Source organism: Octopus bimaculoides, chromosome 11, assembly GCF_046866305.1.
Source record: "Octopus bimaculoides isolate indiv1 chromosome 11, ASM4686630v1, whole genome shotgun sequence".
In the NCBI taxonomy this organism is placed as follows: Eukaryota; Metazoa; Mollusca; class Cephalopoda; order Octopoda; family Octopodidae; genus Octopus; species Octopus bimaculoides.
Window position 1 is genome coordinate 21382114 of NC_142938.1, and position 25445 is coordinate 21407558.

The window sequence follows — 25445 nt, forward strand, 5'->3', positions numbered from 1 at the left end:
AACGTCATAGGAGCATTACAAAGGTATAACTTGATTATATGATGGCATTCGACTCTCTTCTTACTCATGGCTGCTGATGCGTCTCCATTTGGCAAACGTGCCAGATACAACCTTAATTACTGCCATTCAGAGGCTTACAAAAACATGGGCAACAATTCTTTCAGTTAGAACTGGGAGTGGAACGATCGTCTTTAATGTTATGAATATTTTTCAAAGGGAATATTCCAAAGAGATAACCTTTCTGTAATTCTGCTCATCTTGGCATTAAATCTATTATCATTCCTGCAACAAAAATCAAATGGTTGCATGCAAAGTTCTGCAACTACTAGAGATATTAACGTAAGCCATAATTTCTATGCTGAAAACCTCAAGATTTATGCTTAAAGTGTTAACAATGCCAAAAAAAAGCAGTGGAATTAATAACATTTTCAGCTGACATAGGAATGGATTTTAACCAAAATAAATGTTCATGTTTGATTGTTGGACAGGGAAAAGCAGCCCCTACTCCAGGCTCAAAGCCTGTGTATCAATGGACTCAGTATCTCTCCTGTCCCTCTTAGAAAAGGTATTGACTTAGGTAATGCCTAGGTATTGACATATCATACGAAGGTACTCAATAGAGATAAAGTGATCGAAAATATTATGCTAGACTTAGAAAAATATGGCAGTTAGAACTCTCTTCTTATAACAAGACAATATCTCACAATGTATTTTCAGTACCAGTATTGATTCCAACGTTTGGGATATTCGACTGGTCTGTAGAAGAACTCGACTCCATAGACGTTGAAACCCGCAAGATATGGCATCAACTGGAAATCTTTACGAGAATAGTGATATCGATAAGCTGAACGTAAGACGAAATAAAGGAGACAAAGGCTCATATTTTGGCACAATGCAAGTATTTTGGGGGAGCAAGTCGTTTATATCGGCCTCACAAGTAATGAAAGGTAAAATAGATCTCGGCAGAATTTAAATTCAGAACATACAGACGATAATAATATTGACATACATACATACATACATACATACGTACATACATACATACATATATACATACATACATAAATACATACATACATACATACATTGATATATACATACATATACATGCAAAAAATATACACACATTAAAAATTACATACATACATAGAAGCATGCTTACGTACACACAAACAGGCATACATACAGAAATAAATAAATACATACATACAAACATACATACATGCATACATACATACGTACATACATATATACATACATACATACATACATAAATACATACATACATACATACATATACATGCAAAAAATATACACACATTAAAAATTACATACATACATAGAAGCATGCTTACGTACACACAAACAGGCATACATACAGAAATAAATAAATACATACATACAAACATACATACATGCATACATACATACGTACATTCATTCATACATACATACATACATACATACATACATACATACATACATACATACATACATACATACATACAAAATTATTATTTTCTGGAAAATACAACTCACTAACAAATAAGAAGAATTGAAAATTTGAGCTCATAATGATCTTGGAAAGGCTTGATATGACAAACTGGAAAAGATGAAAGCAATTCTTGCTTCTAAATTTTGCTAGAATATTATCGATGTTGGTCGATCGTAAGAATTCAAATAAAGTAGCCCCGAAAAGGGCTAAAGCGTTCCCAGAGTATATAGAACATAGGAAGAAATACTAAAAAGGTAAGTATACTAAAATCGTGAAATCGTAATAACAGGCTAATCAGATATTAGATAATAGTAATTCAAAGTAAATAACTCTGTAAAGGGCTTCTGTGCGTTCCCACAGAATATTACTCTCAGGAGCGCTAGTGTTGGTATATTCATGAATAAGTCACTAACCGAAATATGTGGATCTATTGTTTAGGAAAATACTATTTACTTGTTTAAAGTTTGTACTGGATAGATTGCGAAAATAACTCTAACAGTTCAAGTACTAAGAAAAAAGCATACACAATTTCATTTTTACCAAATAATTTAGGAATATGACTGGGTTATTTCCTTTGGCTATATATAAGGATCCCTTCCAGGGCGCCTATTAACGATTTTTTTCAACAATCTGAGTATGCCATGAGGTTTCCAGACATGAGTTTTACTCACGTGTCAAGTTCCATCAAAATCGATAAAACGATGTAGGGGGAGTTAGGTAACAACCCCACAAACACACTTAGAGACAGAATTTCTCACATATGTAGTAGATATCTACACACACACACACACTCACTCACACACACACACACACACACACACATAAAATTTTAAAATAGGATAAAATCTTTATTAGAATTTTTCAAGTAGCCAGCGTGAAAAAACCTCATAAGGGAAAAATTTATAATTATTCCCTTTAAATATATTTATTTATATTAAGGGCATTTACGCGTAGTAATGTCCTTAATATATATATATATATATATATATATATATATATATATATATATATATATATATATATTCATATATAATATAAGATAAGGATAAAATCTTTTTAAGAATTTATCAAGTAGTCAGCGTGAAAAAAACCTCATAAGGAAAAAAACCATCATTTTTCTCCATAAATATATATAATATAATCTATATAAGGGCATTATTATAAAATAAAGCCTCACGCTTAGAGGGACTTAATAAGTCGAAACTACCAAAATAAGCACATGTTTACCGATCGCAGGGAAGGCAACCTTCAAAGCTAACCTCCTTTTGGTAGTTTTGACTTATTAAGTCCCTCTAAGCGTGAGGCTTTATTATATAATAATGCCCTTATATAGATTATATATTCATATAGATAGATAGATAGAGAGAGAGAGAGAGAGAGAGAGAGAGAAATAGAGAGAGAGAATTTTATTTAAACCTCTGTTATCTATGTATCAGTTTGTCTATCTTATTACTACACTATCAACTTCTGTATCCCCGGGTCATTATTATCATATTTCATGTAGTTTTTTACTCTTCACTCATTGTTCTTAAGCCAGTACAACATTGATCTGATTATGGAGATACATGCGACCAACATCGATAATATTCTAACACAACTTGGATGCATGCGTTGCTTTCATCTTTCTCAGTTCGTCATATGATGCCTTTCCGAAATCATTATAAGCGCAAATCTTCAATTCTTCCTATTTACTAGTGAGTTGTATTTTTGAACGTATGTATGTTATCAATCAGTTTCATTTCTGTATTTCTTGTCCATAGAGAAAGAGCCGGACTCTAACATAGAGTCAAGGCTCCTTCATTGGAACTTTTATCAACATCATCTAGGTATTTGTGCATATGTGTGTGTGTGCAGTATTTGGTGTTAGTGTATGCGCAGATTTGGATGTTTGTTTTATGGATGCGCTTTTATGTCTAGATGCATGCATATGTATTTATGTGCTGTATGTATGTATGTATGTATGTATGTACGTACGTACTATGTACATACGTATTTCCGTATGTATACCTGTTTGTGTGTACGTATGCATGCTTCTATGTATTTATGTACGTATGTATGTATGTATGAATGTATGCATGTATGCATGCATGCATGCATGCATGTATGTATGTATGTAATTGTTTAATGTGTGTATATTTTTTGCATGTATATGTATGCATGCATATATGTATGTATGTATGTATATATGTATGTATGTATGTGTGGAGGCGCAATGGCCCAGTGGTTAGCGCAGCGGACTCGCGGTCATAGGGTCGCGGTTTCGATTCCCAGACCTGGCGTTGTGAGTGTTTATTGAGTGAAAACACCTAAAAGCTCCACGAGGCTCCGGCAGGGGATGGTGGCGAACCCTGCTGTTCTCTTTCACCACAACTTTCTCTCACTCTTACTTCCTGTTTCTGTTGTGCCTGTAATTCAAAGGGTCAGCCTTGTTACACTGTGTCACGCTGAATATCCCCGAAAACTACGTTAAGGGTACACGTGTCTGTGGAGTGCTCAGCCACTTGCACGTTAATTTCACGAGCAGGCTGTTCCCTTGATCGGATCAACTGGAACCCTCGACGTCGTAAGCGACTTTGTGCCAACAACATATATGTATGTACGTATATATGTATGTATGTATATATGTATGTATGTATGTATGTCAATATTACTGTCTTCTTTTTCGTCCGAGTTCAAATTTTTCGTTCTGAGTTCAAATTCCGCAGTGATAAATTTTGCCCTTCATTATTTCGGGATCGATAAGATAATATATATATAAGATATATATATATTTCTTCTCTAGGCACAAAGCCCGAAATTTTTGGGAAGGGGGACAATCGATTAGATCTACCCCAGTATGTAACTGGTACTTAATTTATCGACTCCAAAAGGATGAAAGGCAACGTCAACCTCGGAGGAATTTGAACTCAGAACATAAAGACAGACGAAATACCGCTAAGCATTTCGCCCGGCGTACTAACGTTTCTGCCAGCTCGCTACCTTAAAATAATATATATATATTACTATCTCTTTCGCTTGGCTAGTATCTCAAGGTATTCGATCTGCTTTCTTCTTCTCATACTGGTTCTACGAAACTCTATTACTTTTGGTACCAGTACATCGAATATTTCACTGAATACTTCCATGGGCATTTTTTCCTGATCTTGGGTCTGCCTCTTCTTTAGCTGATTTGTATGTCTCTTATGTTCACCGTGTGATCCTTTAATTAGATACATCATTCTTCTAATTCTTCTGGTAGCAAGGCCATCTTCCCAGCCTTCTTTACCGTTTCTATAGATTTTGAAATGCACTTTATGACCTATCTCGACGTATTTCATGAGCTCTTTCGTATTTCCTTTATGTCTTTCTTTTTCTCTGGTAAAAGCTTATCAAAAATGGATTTTATTCTTCTTGTGATCATTAGTTCTGCAGGAGACTTCCCTGAATTTGTACTTGGATTGGGACTCTGTATATTCTTAAGAAATTTGTCAGTGTTTCGGTGTAATTTAATTCATTCCTCGCTTTTCTTTTAAAGGTGTTCACAAATCTTTCCACCTGCCCGTTTGACCTCGGATGGTAGGGTGGAGTGGAAATATACTTTATCGCATGCCTTTTATGGAAGTTCTTGAATTCATACCCAGAGAACTGCGTTCCGTTGTCTGAAACCAGCGTGTCAGGGACACCGTATCGCACAAACAGTTCGTATAAGAACTTTATAGTTGTCTTAGAGGTTGGTCTATAGCACCCGCAAACCTCCAGCCATTTAATACAGTTATCTACTACAGTTAGGCAGTAAGCGCCGTTTACCAGTCCGGCATAGTCAATTTGTAACCTAGACTCTGGCCACGATTGATACTTTACCAGCGAGGTTTTGGCTGCGAACGCGCAACCTTGCCGCGTTCTCGCCAAGTTTTCGATGTCTTGGTCCATAGACGGTCAATAGACATAACTCCTCATCAGAGCCTTCATCCTTGCCATTCCTGGATGTCCACTGTGAAATTGTTGTAATACACATCTTTATAATGTAGTTGAAACCACCACACTGGGCATATATCAGAATATCGTCGCAAATTGAAAAACTACTGGCATCTGAATTTTTATTCTATTTATTTTTTAAAGCATCTTTCATTTTTGTAATATACTCAACTCCTATAGCTTTCATTCTTATATCCTGTGCAGTCACTGGTAGTTCTTGGATAACGTTCGTAATAACACTTAATTTTACTTTCTGCCTGCAGTTTGGCTATAACACTTTCTTCTAGTGGTTCTATATTTTTTGGAATTAATCTCGAATGGCTGTCTGCGTGACCGATTTTTTTTTCAATAGGATATATTGCATTTTGAAATTATAATTTAGAAATATTGCACACCAACGTTTCAGGTGGTTCGCAGTATGAGTCGGTAACCCTTTTTTTTTTAGACCCATAAGTCAACAGGAAAGGTCTATAGTCTGTTTGCAATAAAAAAAACTTCTGCCATGCAGAAACCTGTGAAATGTTTTAACTACAAAAATAATTGTTAGGGCCACCTTTTCAATTTGACTATGTCTCTTCTCTGCCGCTATTAGCGAGAGCGAAACATGAATCACTGGTTTTGTACTTCCGTTTCCGTATTTATGAAGTAGAGTTGCACCTAATCCGTGCTCAGACGCTACAATGATGTCCATTTCTGGATCGATCGTAATGTCCTAACGACAGGTCTGAGATTAGAATGTTTTTTTTTCATTTCTTTAAAATTGTTGTGTTATTTAGTGGACCAATTCCACTTTATTTCTTTTTTCAGTAAGTCATTCAATGGAGCTCTTAACGTATGCATATTAGGAATGTAGCTTTGATGATAGTTTGCCAACCCAAGAAATGCTTGTAAAGCTGGAATATTTGTCGGCGCCGACATATTATTTATTGCGTCTACTCTTGATGGGTCAGAACGTTAACCACTTTAATGAACTATTCACCCTGAGTACTTAATTTGGGGTAGAAAGAATTCGTATTTTTCTTCACTCAAAGTGAACCCGAAGACTTTAATTTTCTTAAGCACAACTTTTATGTGTTCCACATACTGTTCACGAGAATTACTCTTGATCAAAATATCGTCCAAGTACGGGCTTGCAAATTTTCACTCAGATAATATAGTATCCATGATTTGCTGGAATATTGCAGGTGCCACTATTAATGCAAAAGGTAACCGTTTGTGTCTGTACAATCCTCTGTGTGTATTTATTGTTAAATACTTTGAGCATTTTTTCACTTACTTTTATCTGTAAATAGACTTCAGACAGATCTAAAATGGAAAATTTTTTTCCACCATTTAACTTTGAAAAAATGTCCTTTGCAGTCGGTAGTGGACGATGGTATGTTTTTAAGCAGTCGTTCAATCCTGAAGGGAAATTAGCAAACAGCCTAATCTTATTATTTTTTTTTAATACATACCGTGGATGCCGCCTACTTCCAGTAATCCACCTTTTTGATGACTCTACTCTCTTCGAGTTTGTCCAACTCTTCCTTTACGGTTCCAATTGCCGCAAACGGTACTTATCTGTTTGCTTTAAATATAGGTACAGCGTTTTCACTTGAAAATAGGCTTCCGTCTTCCTACATAGACCTAAATCCTCTGATAACACTTGCGAGAGCATTTTTTCAATTTTTTCTTCACTTTTTCCGAATATTTATTTTTAACGCGACAACCATTTATGTTGTAGCAGTAAAGATTTATGGGGAGACACCATAAATCAAGTAGTTCTAACCAATCTGTGCCAAACAGATTGATTGTATTATCCACAATGAACAATTTTACTTCTCGTGTCTCTCCTCGAAATGTGACGTCGATACATATTTTGCCCATGAAATGTAATTTATGGCCCGTTACACCACGCGCTATTTTCGCTGTTTTACGTAATCTCAGTTTACCAATTTTTTTCCAAGTATCCGCATTTATAATCGAGGTGTTACTATCTGTGTCTAACTGTAATTTGGTATTCACATCATTTATTTTTACGTGCACGAATTTTCTTGTTTTTTCCGTCGCTGAAAACACAGAACTTTTTGTGTTTGAGCTTCGTAGTCTTGTTCTACAATGAGAACTCCTGTGTCCCAGCTTCTGACAACTATAGCACTTTTTTAATTTTTAAATGGACAATCTTTTTCGTAGTGTTGGCCTCCACAACCATAACACGGATTGAGACCAGACACTTTTTTTATTGTGCTTCCCGGGACGACACATTTGAATTTTTGGAGAGTCTTTATCTTGTATTTTTTTCACATGATGCTTAAGATTTACCATAGTCTGGCGTTTTTCCGTGATCGTCTGTAGAGATGACACCTGGTTCGTTTGCTCCATTTTCGAGAGAATCCTTGCCCGAATTTCTCTATCTTTGGGTGCTATAAGTCCTTACACGAAGATAAGTGATTTGAACATATCCTGAGTGCGACCCTAGAGTTTGAAATTTTCGCACATGCGGTTGAGTACTCCGGCGTAGGTGATAAAATCATTCTCCTGTTAGACCTTACCAATACACGAAAATAAATTGTAGTGATTTTTTTCAGCTTGATTTAAAGAATATGGTTGATGCTAAAAATATCATTTTTTCTTAAACACACACCCACACACACGCATACATTCACACACACACGCACGCACATACACTCTTATACATATATGTATGTATGTATGTATGTATGTATGTATAGACGTCTAACATCCAGACGTATGGCTGAGTGATTATGAAATTTGCTTTGCAAGCATGTTGTTTCGGGTTTAATCTTGCTTTGGCGTACTTGGGTGTCTTCTATTATAATCTTAGGCTGACCAATACTTTGTGAGTGAATTGATTGATGGAAATTGTATAGAATCATATCGTGAGTGTGTGTGTGTGTGTGTGTGTGTGTGTGTGTGTGTGTGTGTGTGTGTGTTTGTGTGTGCGTGTGTGTGTGTGTGTTTGTGTATGCGTGTGTGTTTGTGTATGTGTGTGTGTGCGTGTGTGTGTGTGTCTGTGTGTGTGTCTGTGTGTGTGTGTGTAAATCAAACGAAGAAAAAAAACAAAAAACTATTTCCTTCAAAGGGATGTAAAACATCCTATTTTCACTGGTACTTCAGTTGAATACTACAAATAAAAGTGTATAATTACAATATACAAATATTAAAGGAAATAGAGAAATACAATTGACATAATAAAAATTTATTTACATTATAATAAAATATAACATAATATAAAAAGATATAGTATAATATAATATAACAAATAATTAAAACAAATATAAATCCAACAATCTATTTCGACACATATCCACTAGTAATTTTATTTAAAAATTCACATTTATACATACAAGTCTCCTCAAAAAACAGACAAAAATTCCATGCAAGGACTGCTAAAATATATAAAATAGACTGATTTAAAATACATCTACGTTTACAAGCGTGCGTGTTAATAATTCAAATATATAATCAGTATAATAAAAACAACAAAATTCAAATGGATAAAATAATTAAGTAAAGAAAATTTACAACGGTCATAAAATGTACTTATGGATCTCCGATAATATTAATCGAAATATATTTTAATCGAAAATAATCACTGGCCATTTTATTATATAATATCCATACCTACATAATATGTTAAAAGTAACTAGTTGCAACTTCTCTTGAAAATGGACAAAATTTGGCACCGTGGTGTTATCAAATACCTGAACAAAAAAGGCTTTAGACTCTCAACATTCGAGCTGATACGATTGCTACATTAGGGCATGACGCCCTTGCTTTATCAATAGTGCAAAAGTGGGCGGCTGAATTTAGGAAGGAAAGGGAGAGTCTTGAATATGACCCAGGCTCAGGACATACTCCAACTGTCAATCCCGAGAAAAATATTCATCGTGTTCACGACATGGTTATGGATGACAAGCGATTGAGTATAAATCAAATAGCCAATGCTATTAGCATATCCCGTGAGGGAGTTTAAATTATTCTGCACAATGAACTTGGCATTACGAAGGTTTCTGCTTGGCGGGTGCCACATCGTCTGACACATGATCAAAAACATACCAGAGTGATCACATCACGGGAAAATCTGACATTATTTGAGGTAGATCCAGCTGGTTTCTTTGGACCTTTATCTCACATTGTTTGAGGTAAATCCAACTGGTTTCTTTGGACGTTTCCTAACACAGGATGAGTGTTAGCTTCATCATTTTGAGTCAGAGACCAAGAGACAATCCATGCAGTGGAAACACCCCTCCTCACCTCCTCCAAAGAAGACCAGTCACCATCTGCAGGGAAGGGAAGGTGATGCCTCAGATTTTTGTGATGCAAAACGCATTGAGTTTATTAACTATCTTCAAAAGGGCCACATCATCAATGGAGAGTATTATGTCAACATGCTGAGGCAGTTACGAAAGGCTATCGAGACCCAACACCCAGGAAAACTGACAAAAGGAGACTTGTTTCATCAGGACAATGCTCCAGTACACAAGTCCTTGCTTTCAATGGTTGTTGTACGTGATTATGGCTCTGAACTGGTTGATAGCCTTCCCTATACTCCTTGTTTGGCCTCATCTAACTATCATCTGTTCCCCAACATGAAAAAATACTTGGCTCAGAACCATTATCACAGTGGTTATATCGTTATATTTGAAGCTGATGAGGTTTTTGACCAACAGGATGAAAGCTTCTTCTCCAATGGGATCCAAGCACTGCAACACTGATGGAAGAAGTGTGTGGGCCGCAAAGGGGACTATGTTGAAAAATAAACCGCATTTGGTTACATTCCATGAGAGTATCTCGATCAGCCTATGAACTTTTCAGCCTACCCTCTTAGTGTTTGTGTGTTACTCTCTGTTATCTGATGTCGGTTACATAAAATACCAAGGCCTAGCATACGAGTTTTATATCCTGTATGGCAATTGTCTTCACCAAAATATTACTGTTGATCAAAAAGAAAATGGTTGAAATACGGTACTCGAATAATGTTTATATACGATGAATTTATGATTTCATATTTTATATCCGTATACTGTCACAGCATCGTATTTGCAAGCACAGAATCGTACATTTTTCCCAACAAAGCTTCTTTAAAATATCTTTAAATAGGTCTATAGTGGAACGTACTAAATTTGTTTTTTTCTCAAAATTTACTTATGTACATCATATACGAAAGACCGTCTGACTCACTGACAAATTCAGTAACCTATTTAGTTTAATGTTGTTATAATCTTTTCTTGGTTTAATATCAGACAAGAAGTTATGCTCATTTACGTTATAAATTGTTGTAATTCAACACTTCTGATAAGATACGAATAATTAAATATTTACATGGGAATAAACCCAAACGCATGCATCATAGATATTCTTATTTCTCTACACATCCAACCGTGGAGGCGCAATGGCCCAGTGGTTAGGGCAGCAGAATCGTGGTCATAGGATCACGGTTTCGATACCCAGACCGGGCGTTGTGAGTGTTTATTGAGTGAAAACACCTTAAAGCTCCACGAGGCTCTGGCAGGGGATGGTGGCGAACCCTGCTGTACTCTTTCACCACAACTTTCTCTCACTCTTCCTTCCTGTTTCTGTTGTACTTGTATTTTCAAAGGGCCAGCCTTGTCACACTCTGTGTCATGCTGAATCTCCCCAAGAACTATGTTAAAGGTACATGTGTCTGTGGAGTGCTCAGCCACTTGCACGTTAATTTCACGAGCAGGCTGTTCTGTTGATCGGATCAAGTGGAACCCTCAACGTCGTAAGCGACGGAGTGCCAACTACTACACATCCAACCAATACTATTCGGAATTTTGCCATTTAAAATCCATTTATAAAATCTGTTCCTTTCTCTAATTCCTTCAATAATCCCGTCTGTTGAAAGAACGAATTATCACTCTTTTTATTTTATCGTATCGGTATTACAGGGATTTCACGGTCGAGGAGTTTATTACTAATTCAGTAGTGTTCAACTACAGTAATTTTGTAACAGCTGCTACACCTTCATCCTATAGGCTATAAAGAAACGGCCCTCCTCTCGTTAAAGAACTAGTGTCACACTCATCTGTGTCCAGTATCCCCCTATCTTTTTACAAGATTTCAAAACTATGTAAAGCCGAAATGAAATTCACTCCGGTCTTTAATATTTGTATGTGATAATAGCCGATAGAAATGTGAGTTGATTGGTTGGTTGACTGATTGATTGAGTTCTGCAGTCACGTCTTACACCGTAAAATGAGAGGGAGGGGAAGGAGAGAAAGAATAAAAAATACAGAGAGAGAGTAGGATGACTGTTTTATAACTTTCTAAAAAAATACACATTTTTTAATGAAATTTTGCAGAGATAAGTTTCTCATAGAATAGATTGTGATCATATTGATAAAATTTAGAAAAATAACATATATTTGTTGCAAATATACAAATAAGAAATTTGTTAAAATCAGTTGTAAAGTATTAAATATTTTTCTTTTGGAAATTAGTATTCATTTCATCGTTTTGAATAAGCACCAAGGAATTTTATGAAAGTTGAATTTGAATTATTATTTGTATGCCATTTTTCCTAATATTGCCCATGGTCGCTAAAGTATACTTGTAAATTTACCAGTCATAGAAAGTAACCAAGTGTTGGTTCCTTTCTAAGAATAATTTTACTAGACGTTTCCATGGCCAAAAATGTCAGTGATAGCAGATTCTAATTGAAGCACATATTCAAAAAAACTTTGAGGGAATATGGTTAATCGATACCCTCAACTTTAATTCTTCACTGGTACTTTATTTTAATGGGATAAAAGGAAACTTTGACTTTGGTAGAATTTGAACTCAGTGCGTGAAGAGCCAGAAAAATATCACAAAGTATTTCCCCGACTCTCTGACGATGCTACCAGTTCACAACCTTGAAAGGCAGTAATAATTTATTATAGACAATTTTAAATTTTATTGCAAGTCCTTCAACGTGTAAACAGCCGTGTCTCTATCATCCAAATGTATCTTCTATCTTTTATATGTTTGGATTATTGGACTACGGCCATGATGGGGCATCACCTTGAAGGATCTTAGTCAAATAAATCGAATCCCAGGACTTATTTTTTTTAATCTGGTACTTATTCTATGCGTTCTCTTTGCCGAACAGCTAAGTTACGGGGGCATAAAGAAATCAGCAATGGTTGCCAAGCCGTGAGAGGATAGACATAAATACAAAGACACACACACACACACATACATACACGCACGCACACACACACGTACACACACACACACACACACACACACATATATATATATATATATATATATATATATATATATATATATATTTATATATGTATATATATATGTATATATATATATATATATATATATATATATATATATATATATATATATATATATATATAATAATAATATTAGGCACAAAATCCAAAATTAAAGGTAAAAACTCAATTAAAATCAATTTATAAAAAATTAAAATTAAATTGAGCTTTATAGATAAAATATATATAAAATATATAGTTTTAGGGAAAATAACCAAGTTTCAAGAACTCATCGATGAAAATCCACTATCACATATAGAAAAATTAATAATTAAAAGCACAATAAATGAGTATAATATAAAGTAAAGTAAATATCATAAGATAAATATAATAAAAAGATTACACGTGTTTCATAACTAATTTTCAAATAGAAAAGAAATTTAAATCGATTAAAATCAATTGAAATTATCGAAAATAAATTCTATTCAAAAATATAGCTACTCGTCAGATCGTATATGTGATAGTGGATTTTCATCGATGAGTTCTTGAAACTTGATTATTTTCCCTAAAACTATATATATATATATATATATATATATACAGCGGGCTTCTTTCAATGCCTGTCTACAAAATCTACTCTCAAAGCTTTCGTCAACCGTAGGTAATAGTAGAAAGCCTTACCGAAGGTGGCACACAGTGGGACTGAACTCGAAACCATGTGGATGGGAACCGAAACAGCTGACGAGGTCAATATCGTCAAGAGTACATTTTATCATATTTTCTTTCCCACATACTTAACAATATTAAAAGTGTAATCAATGTTATCAATTCTGTCTCTCTCGTCTGTTTTATAATTCTCTCTTGCACGTTAAACTTGATTAAAGGTGTTTCATTTCAGCTGCAACATTTCCAGTAAATAAGCTGGTATTTCTAACAGGTCAAACGACTACATACAGGCTGCCACAATAACGCACTATTCCTGTAATCGTCGCTGCCGTTGTGATTGTTGTTGTTTAGCTCTAGAATAACGCTTCCCGAGTAGACAAATAACCAGATGCAGTCCAGCCTATCTTTATTCTGCTACAGTCACCCTATTGTTCATTTTGTCATAGAGTATCTAGGATTACAAATATTCGATCAGTTATTCTTCCACAGTGTGTCCAGGACTACAGTCATATAGTATATTCAATTTTACATCAATGTATCTAGAGCAACAGCCACACTGTCGTTTATTCTTCCATAGTCTATCTAGGACTGCAATCAACTTATCTTTTATCTGCCACAGTGTATCAAGGACTACAACCATCCCATCGCCCATTGTGCCATCATGTATATAATGGTAGAGTTACACTGTCCTTTATTCAGCTGTAGTACTCTAAGATTTAAATCAGGACTGATATCTCATTACAGGTTGATGACACCTACTTCAGGTATCATGTAAATCAGTACTACCTGTTTCATAGTTGGGTAGTCAACGACTAAACTGGTTCCCTGACTTGAGAAGCATGCTACTCTTGTGAGGAGGGTGTCTGGACACCCAGCAGGACTCAAAAAAAGATCTGTCGAAAGACGGATGAACTCCCTGTGAGTCAACGGCCATCCAGTTCGGGAAGGAAATGGTAAACCACCCCAATATCTCTGCCAAGAAAACACTATAAGAGAGTCAGAACGAATTAACGGTATGGCTTCATCTGATGAGAGATCTCTTGCTTAATCGGGAAGACTTTTGTCGAAGTGTCATCAATGCACTGTAAAAAAAGCGTTACGATATACGACTATGACCACATCTAAGATGACTGCATGTCTTTTCGTTGTTCAAATACGAATGGGTGATTTTAATCGTATCCATAATGGAGACCTGCCTTTACGGGTTTGAATTCTTGGAAACGTTTCTATTCGTTTTAAGGCCTCCAATGGCCAGGTTATGGTTTTTAAACTGGGTGCCATATTACACAGATTTGCTTTTGAAAAAGTAAATGCAGATGTATTTACGTCGTTCGAGTTACTTCTTTTTTTTTTGCCACTCTATGTCGATTTTGTGTGTGTGTGTGTGTGTGTGTGTGTGTGTGTGTGTGTGTGTGTGAGAGAGAGAGAGAGAGAGAGAGAGGGAGAGAGAGAGAGAGAGAGAGAGAGAGAGAGAGAGAGAGAGAGAAAATGCTATAAAAACTTGATTTATTCAATTTTACGTCGGTCTCGGTGAACATATTTGAAAACATATTTTCAAAAACTATTTAACATCCAATACTAAAGTGGAAAATCGAAGATGTGTGTGGAATATGAACAAATCATTTATACTTGCTAATAAACGTTTTCTAAATGTTTTTTCCGTGTTATGCTGTATTGGGAGTTAGGTCGAATGTCATGAAACCAATTCCCAACGTAAGTTGAAGTGTAGCTGTATTACATAATTTATTTGGACAGGAGTGTCAGTATTTTAAAATCTTCATCGGATTGATCTTGCTTTTTTTTTTTCTTCTTCTTTGACTTAGGCCTTCAAACAAAACACCAATGTAAAAATTTGACTGAGGAACAACTCATCCAACACAACCTCACGTACAGCCAAGACGATGTCATTTATGGCGAATGCACAATTTCTTTTGACAGTTACCCAGATTTCAACAAAACGATACCTTGTGTGAATGGCTACCATTATATAACTCGGGTAGATAGGTCTATTGTTTCTAAGGTGAGTCTGTCATATTCTTCTCAATGAAAAAGTAGAACTCCTCTGCTGTTTTGAAAAGGGACGGGAGATTTTGTTTCATGAGAGACAAAGATATGAGTAAAAGGGAGTTGTGTTTGGTTAAATCGAGTATGTATGAGGTTGTTACCCAAAGTCCCAATGATTCCTACTCCTTCGCTTATGAAACTTAACTATAAATATGCACGATGGCTAGGTACAAATCCCTACTGTAAGCAGCGGGAGCTCTGGGTAATAAACGAGAGTTATGTTCTCTTATGGTAGTGATTTTAAATTTTGTAACGAGTCTGAAATGTACGATGGATGAAAGAGATGGGAAAATTTCAACAGTGCATATCGATGTCTCCTTCCGTAATCCTTCAGAAGCAACGGCCCCTAATTCTATCGGTAGCATGCTCTTGATGGGGGCAACGCATAAGAGAATGACAGATGTCAAGGATGTGCTGGGTGTTTAGAGAAGATGGAGATTTTTCTTATGCATAAAACATGAGAATATTTAATTCAGGAGCGATATTTTTAAAACGTGATTAGAATATGAAGAGAACATTGTGTTATTAGTGAGCAGCAAACATGCTTGACCATGAGCCAATGTGTTATGTAATTTATGTAACCATCTAACATTGGAGTCGCTTACCTGCTTAAATATCTAAGTTATATAATGGCACGCGTCTGAAGGAGATAATCTAATTAAATAAGAATGGTAAACCACTGTAATACAAAATTAGCTTGTTTGATTACGATAATTTGATGTTTTGCTCGGCGGTATGCAAATGAGCAAACAATTACACTTTCTTCTTCTTCTTCTTCTTCTCCTTCTTCTTCTTCTTCTTCTTCTTCTTCTTCTTCTTCTTCTTCTTCTTCTTCTTCTTCTCTGCTTCTTCCGTCTTTTATTTCTTCTTCCTCGTTTCATTCTCCTTCTCTGTCTCCCCTTCTCCTTTCCTTTTCTTTTTACTTCTTTTTCCTTTTCGTTTTCCTCTATTTTCTCTTTTTTCTTCTTCTTCTTTCTCGTCCTCCTTTTCTTTTTCATTTTCTTTTTTTGTTCTTGTTCTATTTTCCTTATCCTTTTCTTCTTTATCTTCGAATTCTCTTCCCTCATTTTTTCCTTCTCTTTCTCACCCGCCTTCTTCTTCTTCTTCTTCTTCTTCTTCTTCTTCTTCTTCTTCTTCTTCTTCTTCTTCTTCTTCTTCTTCTTCTTCTTCTGCCTCTTGATTCTTTTCTTCTCCCTCTTCCTCTTCTACTTATCCGTCTCCTCCTCTTCTTCTTCCTTACATTCTTTCGAATTATGTCGGGTATTATGACGGATGCCCCACATTGTGAAATCATTCCATCATATTAAGACTTTCAAAACTAATTATACCTAGGGCTGCCGCCCCTCACTGTGACAACTGGGGTTTACATTCTCATCCACCCCTTAACTCTTTAACAGCAAAATTAAATTTCATGGTTATTCCAGTATTAGTGCTAAATATCCACCAAAGAATAGAATAGGTACTTTCTACAAGTCACACTGACTTAATAGTTGACATAGGCGCAAGCGTGGATGTGAGGTAAGGCGTTTGCTTCCCAACCACATGGTTCCGAGTTCAGTCCCACTGCGTGGTACCTTGGGCAGATGTGTTTCTTCTACTATAGCCTCGAGTCGACCAGAACTTTGTGAATGGATTCGGTAGACGGAAACTGAAAGAATCCCGTCGTATACGTGTATACGTGTGTGTGTGTGTGTGTGTGTGCGCGTGAGAGAGAGAGACAACCGTATGACAACCGATGTTGGTGTGTTTACGTCTCCGTAACTTAGCGGTTCGGCAAAAGAGCCAATAGAATAAGTACCAGGGTTTTTTTTTTTAAGTACTGGGATCGATTCATTCGATTGAAATTTTTCAAGGCGTCGCCCCAGCTTGGCCGCAATAAAATAAATGACTAAAGCAACTAAAAAATTAAAAAATGAAGATATCTCAGCAACAACAAAAAAAAGTCTTAAACATGGCAAAAGATAGACTGGTATATAAAACTGCTTTTTGCACTTAAGGGTAATGAACTCTTGAGAAGATATATCTGATTTTCAGCAGCAAAAGGATTAAAGATCCGTTCGGGATTCTAGATAATAGTCACCCTTTTAAACATATCTGGGCCACATTTGTAACGATCGATTAAATCCACGTCATTATTTGACCGGTATAGGGCGGCGAGCTGGCAGAATCTTTAGCACGCTGAGCAAAATGCTTAGTGGCATTTCGTCCGTCCTTACATTCAAATTCCGCCGAGGTCGACTTTGCGTTTCACCCTTTGAGGTCGATAAAACAAGTACCAGTTGAGTACTGGGGTCGATCTAATCGACTGTCCCCTTCCTCCAAACTTCAAGCCTTATATCTAAAGTAGAAAGGTATTGAGGCGGTGAGATAGCAGAATCGTTAGCACGCCGGACAAAACGCTTGGTGGCATTTCGTCCGTCTTTACGTTCTTGGATCAAATTCCGCCGAAGTCGACTTTACCTTGAATCCTTTCGGGGTCGATAAAATAAGTACCAGTTGAGCACTGGGGTCGATTTAATCGACTTACCTCCTCCCCCGAAACTGTTGATATTGTGCCGAAATTTAAGACCAGTAAGTAAATACTATAGATCTCAATGCATTGATTTGTAAAGGGGCCTATAATGTTGATAATACAACCCAGTCCCCAGCCCACCACCACCACCACCACCGCTTCTCATTAAACAATTTCTATTGTTCTCTAACTTTATTCTGTGTATGGATCTATTATTAATGCGTTTTGTATTCTCAATTATTTTCAGTGGGACTTGATCTGTGACAAAACAGGCTTGGCAGAACTAACGCAGACGCTTTATGTGGTTGGCCAATTAATCAGTGGGATATGCAGTCCTATTTTTATTGAAAAATTCGGACGGAAACCAGTTCATATTGCAGCGAACATCATTCTCCTCGGAATTAACCTGGTCTGTGCGTTCAGTCCTTATTACTGGATTTTCGCCCTTATGAGGTTTTTCAACGGAATAGTTAATGATGTAAGTGCATTACAATTTCTAGTTAGTGGTGGTGGTGGTTGTGGGGGAGGTGTTCATGTTGTTGTTGTTCGTGGTGGTGGTGGTGGTGCTGCTGCTGTTCCTACTGTTTTGGCCAGGTCGGTATTCATAGAGAAAACTTATGATCAAAGACAGCGCAATTGTGACCATCTTGTATTTTTGTACATCGAAGACAATGGTCAGTGACGATCACGAGTGGACAGCTATCAGGTAGGTAGGTAGGTAGGTAAGCTCGAATGGCCAAGTTCGTTTCGTAATCATGTGGTCTCCGATTCGATCATACTGTGAAACATCTTTGGGAAATGTCATTTTCTGTGTCCTTAGGTAGACCCATACCTTATGGAAGAGACTAGGTAAACGAAAGCTATATAGAAGATCGTAAGAAGAATTGTACCTGTAATTTAACAAAAAAAGCCTTGTCACACACTGTGTCATGTTGATCACACCTCAGGATTACACCAAAGAGGCACTTACCTGTGGAATGTTTAGTCACTTTCTCAGTCAAATATATATATTAATTCAATGGGCAAATAATTCGATTGATCGAACTGAATTGTCATCGTTGAAACGGACGGTGTATATATATATATATATATATATATAAACAAACGTGTGCATGCACACACACTCATGTACATACGCCCACAAACGTATGCATACATAAGCATAACATATACACATAAACATATACATACATACACAGCTACCAAATACCTAAACCAAGATTCGAAATCGAATCCACAGTTTCAAACAAGTCCCGGATCTTTATGGTTTGACGACCAACATTTTTTATGTAGTGTTTTTGGTACCGAAACACTTTCAAACTTCGTATACTTGTATATTTTGTGGTATAGAATAGATAAAAAAATTTGTATCCGAAGTTATTTCACGTTAAAAATTGTCTTATTTCGATAATTTCAACTAATCACTGACGTCTATTCAGTTGAATACAGTTAGTGCTGTGACGGTGTATATGGTATTAATCCCCGTTAGTTCTGACATTTCCGATTAACTAGACTGTTCGTAAACAAAGGGGAAAAAGCCATGAAAATACTTGAATATTGCCTGCATTTGTTATTGGAGCTGGCAGAATTATTAATGCACCTCCACCAAGTGCTTCATTTCCTAGAAATAGCAGCCAAATCTCCTTCAAATCAAACTCTAGTTTAGGGTTAGGGTTCGGGTTTTAGAGTTAGGGTTAGGGTTGGGGTTAGGGTTAGGGTTATAGTTATGAGTTATAAGGTTTTAGGGTTAGGGTTAGGGTTATGAGTGAGGTTATGGCAAAAATAATCATAACCCTAACCGTAACCCTAAAACTAACCCTAACTCTAGAACCCGAACTCTAGTTCTTCTTCAAATCAAACTGTACCATCATTTAGAAAATGTGTTACTGAGTACTAACGAAAAATTGTTACACACACAGATATGCACAGCGTAATTTATTATATAAACAATATATGCGTATAAATTACGATTAAACCGGATGAAATATGTCACAGGGAATAACATTTTTATGACCAGCAAAAAATTATTTGTTTACAAAAGAGCACTGACTGTATTCAGCTGAATAGACGTCAGTGATTGGTTGAAATTACAGAAATACGACAACTTTAACATGAAATAACTTGTGATGTACAATTTTTTGTTAAGAAGGCTAAGAGAAAAAGTTGTTTTGTATGACACATTCTACCAGTGTCCCAAGTTTGAAAGTGTTTCGTTAAGAAAACAAGTGTTGGCCGTCAAACCAATAGTTCTCTACTGCTGCACTTAGAGATGAATAAGACCTCTTAGACCTTTTCAAGTTATTAATCAGTCAAAGTTGATTAGAGAGGAAAACAGCCTTCGTTTTCGCTTGACCTAATTTACTTACGCAGAATATGAATACGCAACGAAATATCAGTCCACTTCTTTGGTAATTAGGCGCTTTCTAAGAGCACATCTTTATCTTTCTTTGGGTACCGATAGAGAGGCAACATCATTATGCGAGGGACAACACCAACCCTTACTGTTTCTATCTGCCTTCGCTCTCTTACTCTTTCCCTTTCTCTAATAGTCACAGAGAAGAAACTAACAATCAACATAATGGACTGGAGGTCTACAGATAACTTGCGTACTCAGACTAGTATAAAAAGTTATTTTCTATACTGTAACGAGTAACAGTAGTCACATTACTAAATGGTCATCTTGATAAGCAATTAATATTGTTCTTCTTCAGTTATTTATACCAGTGATTCACAAACTTTTTCGGGCTGCCGCCCCCTTGGCACGCGGGCCACATTTCTAGCGCCCCTTAATCACACACACACCACCACCACAAACGTTGACCATTTTCTGCAGCAAATTCAAAACAACAGTATTTCACAAATAAAACTTAACCTAATCAACCCATTATTCTGTTGTTTTTAAATACAACGCCCGGTTTGGGCCACCCACTTTATCGTTTCAGTTTTCTTGGATCTTTCTACCGCCCTCAGAGGGGCGTTACCGCCCACTTTGGGAACCACTGGTCTATACGATGCATCAATACACATTGATTTTTATACATCTTGACATTAAACTTCGTCGTTATAAGTGCTGACTGTCTTTGCATATATATTTTTCCTTATTATTCTTAAGCTTCGAAGTTATTGTCAATAATATTCTTGTTGAAAAATAATAAATTTCTACTCTACACAAGTATAGAGGAACCAATCAGATTAATATACAATTGTTTTTATTTTTAACTGAAAGCAAACATATATATATGTGTGTGTGTGTGTGTGTGTGTGTGTATGTACACACACACATACATACATACATACATACATACATATATATATATATATATATATATATATATATATATATATATATATATATATATATATATATATATGCACGTATGTATGTATTTCGTTTTTACTATAAATCTCGAAGTAGATAAAGCTAGAAATAATGGTTAGAATAAGTCAATTGCTGCCCGTCGAACTTGCGCCTTCGATTTTTTTTCTGTCCAAAAGGGTCGTTAACTTAATATATATAAGCTATTATTCATAACTTTATCTACTTTGAGTGCTACAGTTAAAAACAGACTATTTCACGTTCTCTCAAAGTTTATAAATTCTCATTTTTTTAATATATATATATATATATACATATATATGTATGTATGTATGTATGTATGTATGTATGTGTGTGTGTATTTAAGTTGTTTTCATCTCCTTTCGTTTTCTACTGTTTTTTTTTTTTTCCAGTGTTCCTTGGTGAGTTGTTTGACTGCTGTTGTGGAATTGTTCCCAAAGGAGAATCGACTTCTTATGAATGGCATATTTTCCTTCGTGTGGAGTTTACTGAATGTCGTGCCAGGTTCAGCCGCCTACCTGCTGAAAGACTACGGTTGGACCGCTTTGGCTTTTTTTAATTGCGGCCTTTCAGCATTTTTCATTATAGAAATCCTGTAAGTGCATGCTGTTGCAACAGCCTTTTAAATTTCGATTTCAAACCCCGCTAATGTCGACGTTGCCGCTCATCTTTTCTTAGTCGAAAGAATAGATAATAAAATATTTGTCGAAAAATTGAGAGTCAATTTAATTGATAGGTGTATGTGATGTTTAAAGTGTACAACTAAATACCTTGAGATATTTACTTACAAATCTTGAGGTTCGAAATTCAAATTTCACCGAGTCTTTCCGGGCATTGAGAGTCTATTTAATATTAATGTAAAGCATCCTAGATGTGGTTTTAATTATAATAGAAGACAACGGAATGTGACTATACTCTTCCTCAAAAATTTGAGGCTATGTGCCTTTGCTAGAATGTGTAATTGCTCTTTTTGTTGTTGCTGTTTTTTTGTTGCTGCTGCTGCTGCACTACCGTTGTGGAATTAAATTCCAAAAAGAAACAAATTCTGATGATAGGAATCTGTTTTCTCATCTTGCTTGAAACTGAATTTTCTTCTTAGTTTAATGGTTAACCCCCTTAAAGTTTACATCTGGATCGCCTTGATCCTATCTTGTAGCGTTTTCTTCAATCTAGAGTGGGACTTCGCTTTATGCCAGGCTTGATGCTGTTTAACTCTTTTACTTTAATCTGGAATAGACTGAAGAAGCACGGATGGCAAATTGATTTATTTGCATATTAATGCATAAACTCGAATATAAGGGTAACTATAGAAATATTTTAATTTTCATTCATTTTGTAATTACTCTTATTCGTAGTTTGGGCTTTAACTGCCCTTTCTGGCATGTAAGGTGTCCTGTTAAAGGTTACCTCTTTTATATGTATATATATATATATATATATATATATATATATATATATATATATATATATATATATATATACATACATACATACATGCATGCATACATACATGTATGTATATATATATATATATATATATATATATATATATATATATATATATATATATATATATATATATACATGTGAGAAGAATGCAAATTCTGCTCTACTGTTTAGTGGGAATGCTTTTTCCCTACAAGGACGAAATCCGAGAATCGTTTCAGCTCTATAGGTACAATCCTGCAAAAGTCAAATAGTGTTATAGTGAGGTATATCATTTAAAAGAACTCAAAATTACTCTATTATGTAAACATAGCTTTTCTAATAACAACGATATGAAATTTACTTTATCCTGAATATATAGCTAAACAATTAAATCCACTTTATTTCTTGTAATTAATATATTTTTCTATTATACTTATAAAAAAATTATGTACATAAGTCTGTCTGCGTATATATCGTAAGCATAGATATAGACATTTGTATGTAGTTTGCCTATGTACAGATCTAAGTGAGGATGCGTAAGGATATCTACATGTATATACTAACTTATCTTACTAACAAGACCGATCCATCACTCAGTATATACACCTACCAGCTGGCGATGGTAACCTACAATTGAATAAATAACTTTCTTTTTAATGATCAGGCGTTATATGGTGATTATGTAACCATCGTTGTAATAATTACTGCAGAGAATACTAGTATACACAAGTGAAGCCCGTATAAATGTTATGTAATTTACGATGATATAAAATAAAAATCATAACTGAATCTATGGTTTTATTCTGATCTCGAACTGACAGACAGACATATAGACATACATACATGCATACATACATACATACATTTATGTGCGTATGTGTATATTTATTTTCAAATATATTCTTTTACAGGTTCTTGGAAGAGTCCATTCGTTGGCTGTTTGTGCATGGAAAAATGGAGCAGGCCAAGAAAGTTCTGAAGAGAGCAGCTCACCAAAACAAGATTAACTTCGACCATCTTTGGAAGAATTACGTAATGGATTGCTGTATAGACAAAAACATAAATAAAAATAATGAATGCACGGTGTCAAATAGCACTAGCAATGGGGACGCCGTACAACATTCAAACAGCGATGCTGGCAATAACCAACTACAGCAACCCATTGACACAACCCCACAAAAGAAATCAGGAGGAGTCTGGCTTCAACTAAGTGACATTTTCAAGATGCCATATTTAAGAAAAATTTCAATTATAGTCATAATCGTATGGTAATATTATTTTTCTTATTATTAAAGCGGTGATCTAGCAGAATCGTCAGCGTGCCACGAAAAATGTTTCGCAGCATTTCGTCCATCTTTACGTTCTGAGTTCAAATGCCGCCGAGATCGACTTCCCTTTCATCCTTTCGAGGTTGCTAAAATAAGTACCATTTGAACACTGAGCTCGATGTAATCGACTACCTACTAACCCGAAATTGCTGGCCTTATGCACAGATTTGAAACCAATATATAGGTTTCATTGTCGACGGTTTAGCAGGATCGTTAGAGTCAGCGAATATCTGCAGTATTATTTATTCTGCATCTTGATGCTCTGCATTCAAATTTCACCGAGGTTGAATTCTCCTTTCATCTTTCTGAGATCGATAAAATGAAATACCTTCCCTGCAAAGGGAAAATGAGTTTGCTAACTCCCATCAGACTTACTGGTCTTGTGCCTAAATTGGGAATCTTTATTTTCAAGGAGGTGAGCTGGTAGAATTGTTAGCACGCCGGGTAAACTACCTAACAGGATTTTATCCGTCTTTACATTCTGAGTAACAATTCCACTGAAATTGACTTCACTTTGCATCTTTTCGGGGCCAGAAAAATAATTACCTGTCGAGTACGGGGATCAATGTTATCGATTTACCCCTCCACTAAAATTACTGGACTTGTGCCAAAGTGTGGAACCATAATATAAAAACTTAAACACTGAAGCAGTGTAATATTGTCTCAGACAATTTCTAACGATTCTGTTAAAACACTGACAATGAAACCTATACATATTGTTAGCTAATTAACCTAGGTTTCAAATTTTGACACAAAAGGCCACCAAGTTCAAAGGAGGGGGTAAGTCGATTACATCAACCCCAATGCTCATCTGGTTCTTATTTTGTCGATTCCCGAAAGGGATGAAGGATAAAGTCAATCTCGGTAGATTTTGAACCCACGACGTACAAACGGACGAAATGCCGCCAGGCATTTTGTCCGGCGTGCTAATGATTCTGCCAGTTCACCACGTTTATATATTTTATAATAGTGATTTCTAATTTTGGCACAAAGCCAGGAATTTACGGGGAGGGTCTAAGTCGGTTGCATCGATCCTAGCACTCAACTGCTACTTATCTTATCGACTCCCTAAAAGGATGAAAAGTAAAGTTGATCTGGGTTGATTTTGAACCCTGAACGTATAGACAGACGAAATGTCGTTAAGCATTTTGCCCGGCATGCTAACGATTCTCCCAGCTCACCGCCTTAACATCTTAGATAATATGAAAATTCGAATTCTTTTTGTCTCTATATGTGATCCTTTATTTTAGACTTACCGCTGCATAATGCTATAAAATCTTTCGACCATTGTACTCTTAAGAATAAGGTTTTAGGCATGACAAAACTTCAAAAGAATCTGATCATTGACGTCTCAAAACTGAAGAAATTTGGTTATTATTATACCAAAAAAAGAAAAATGCAAGGCGAAGAGCTGGCAGAATCG

The 25445-nt window shown here is 35.8% G+C and overlaps 1 protein-coding gene across 8 annotated transcripts in view; it reads left to right on the forward strand.

Moving 5' to 3' along the window:
• LOC106871779 (steroid transmembrane transporter SLC22A24) overlaps positions 1–25445 on the forward strand; it is a 59278-nt gene that overhangs the window by 27827 nt on the left and 6006 nt on the right. For 6 of the 8 annotated variants that reach the window (XR_016243609.1, XR_016243610.1, XR_016243608.1 and 3 more), the window contains 4 exons: positions 15177–15373; positions 18177–18407; positions 21659–21861; positions 23606–23962. Coding sequence is in view for 4 of the 8 variants with exons in the window: in XM_089359629.1 (XP_089215755.1) it covers positions 15177–15373; positions 18177–18407; positions 21659–21861; positions 23606–23962 (988 nt within the window). In the remaining 4 variants the exon portion in view is untranslated. Of the gene's footprint in view, positions 1–717; positions 948–15176; positions 15374–18176; positions 18408–21658; positions 21862–23605; positions 23963–25445 lie in introns of all 8 variants that reach the window. The other 2 variants (XR_016243611.1, XM_089359631.1) reach the window with 1 other exon arrangement.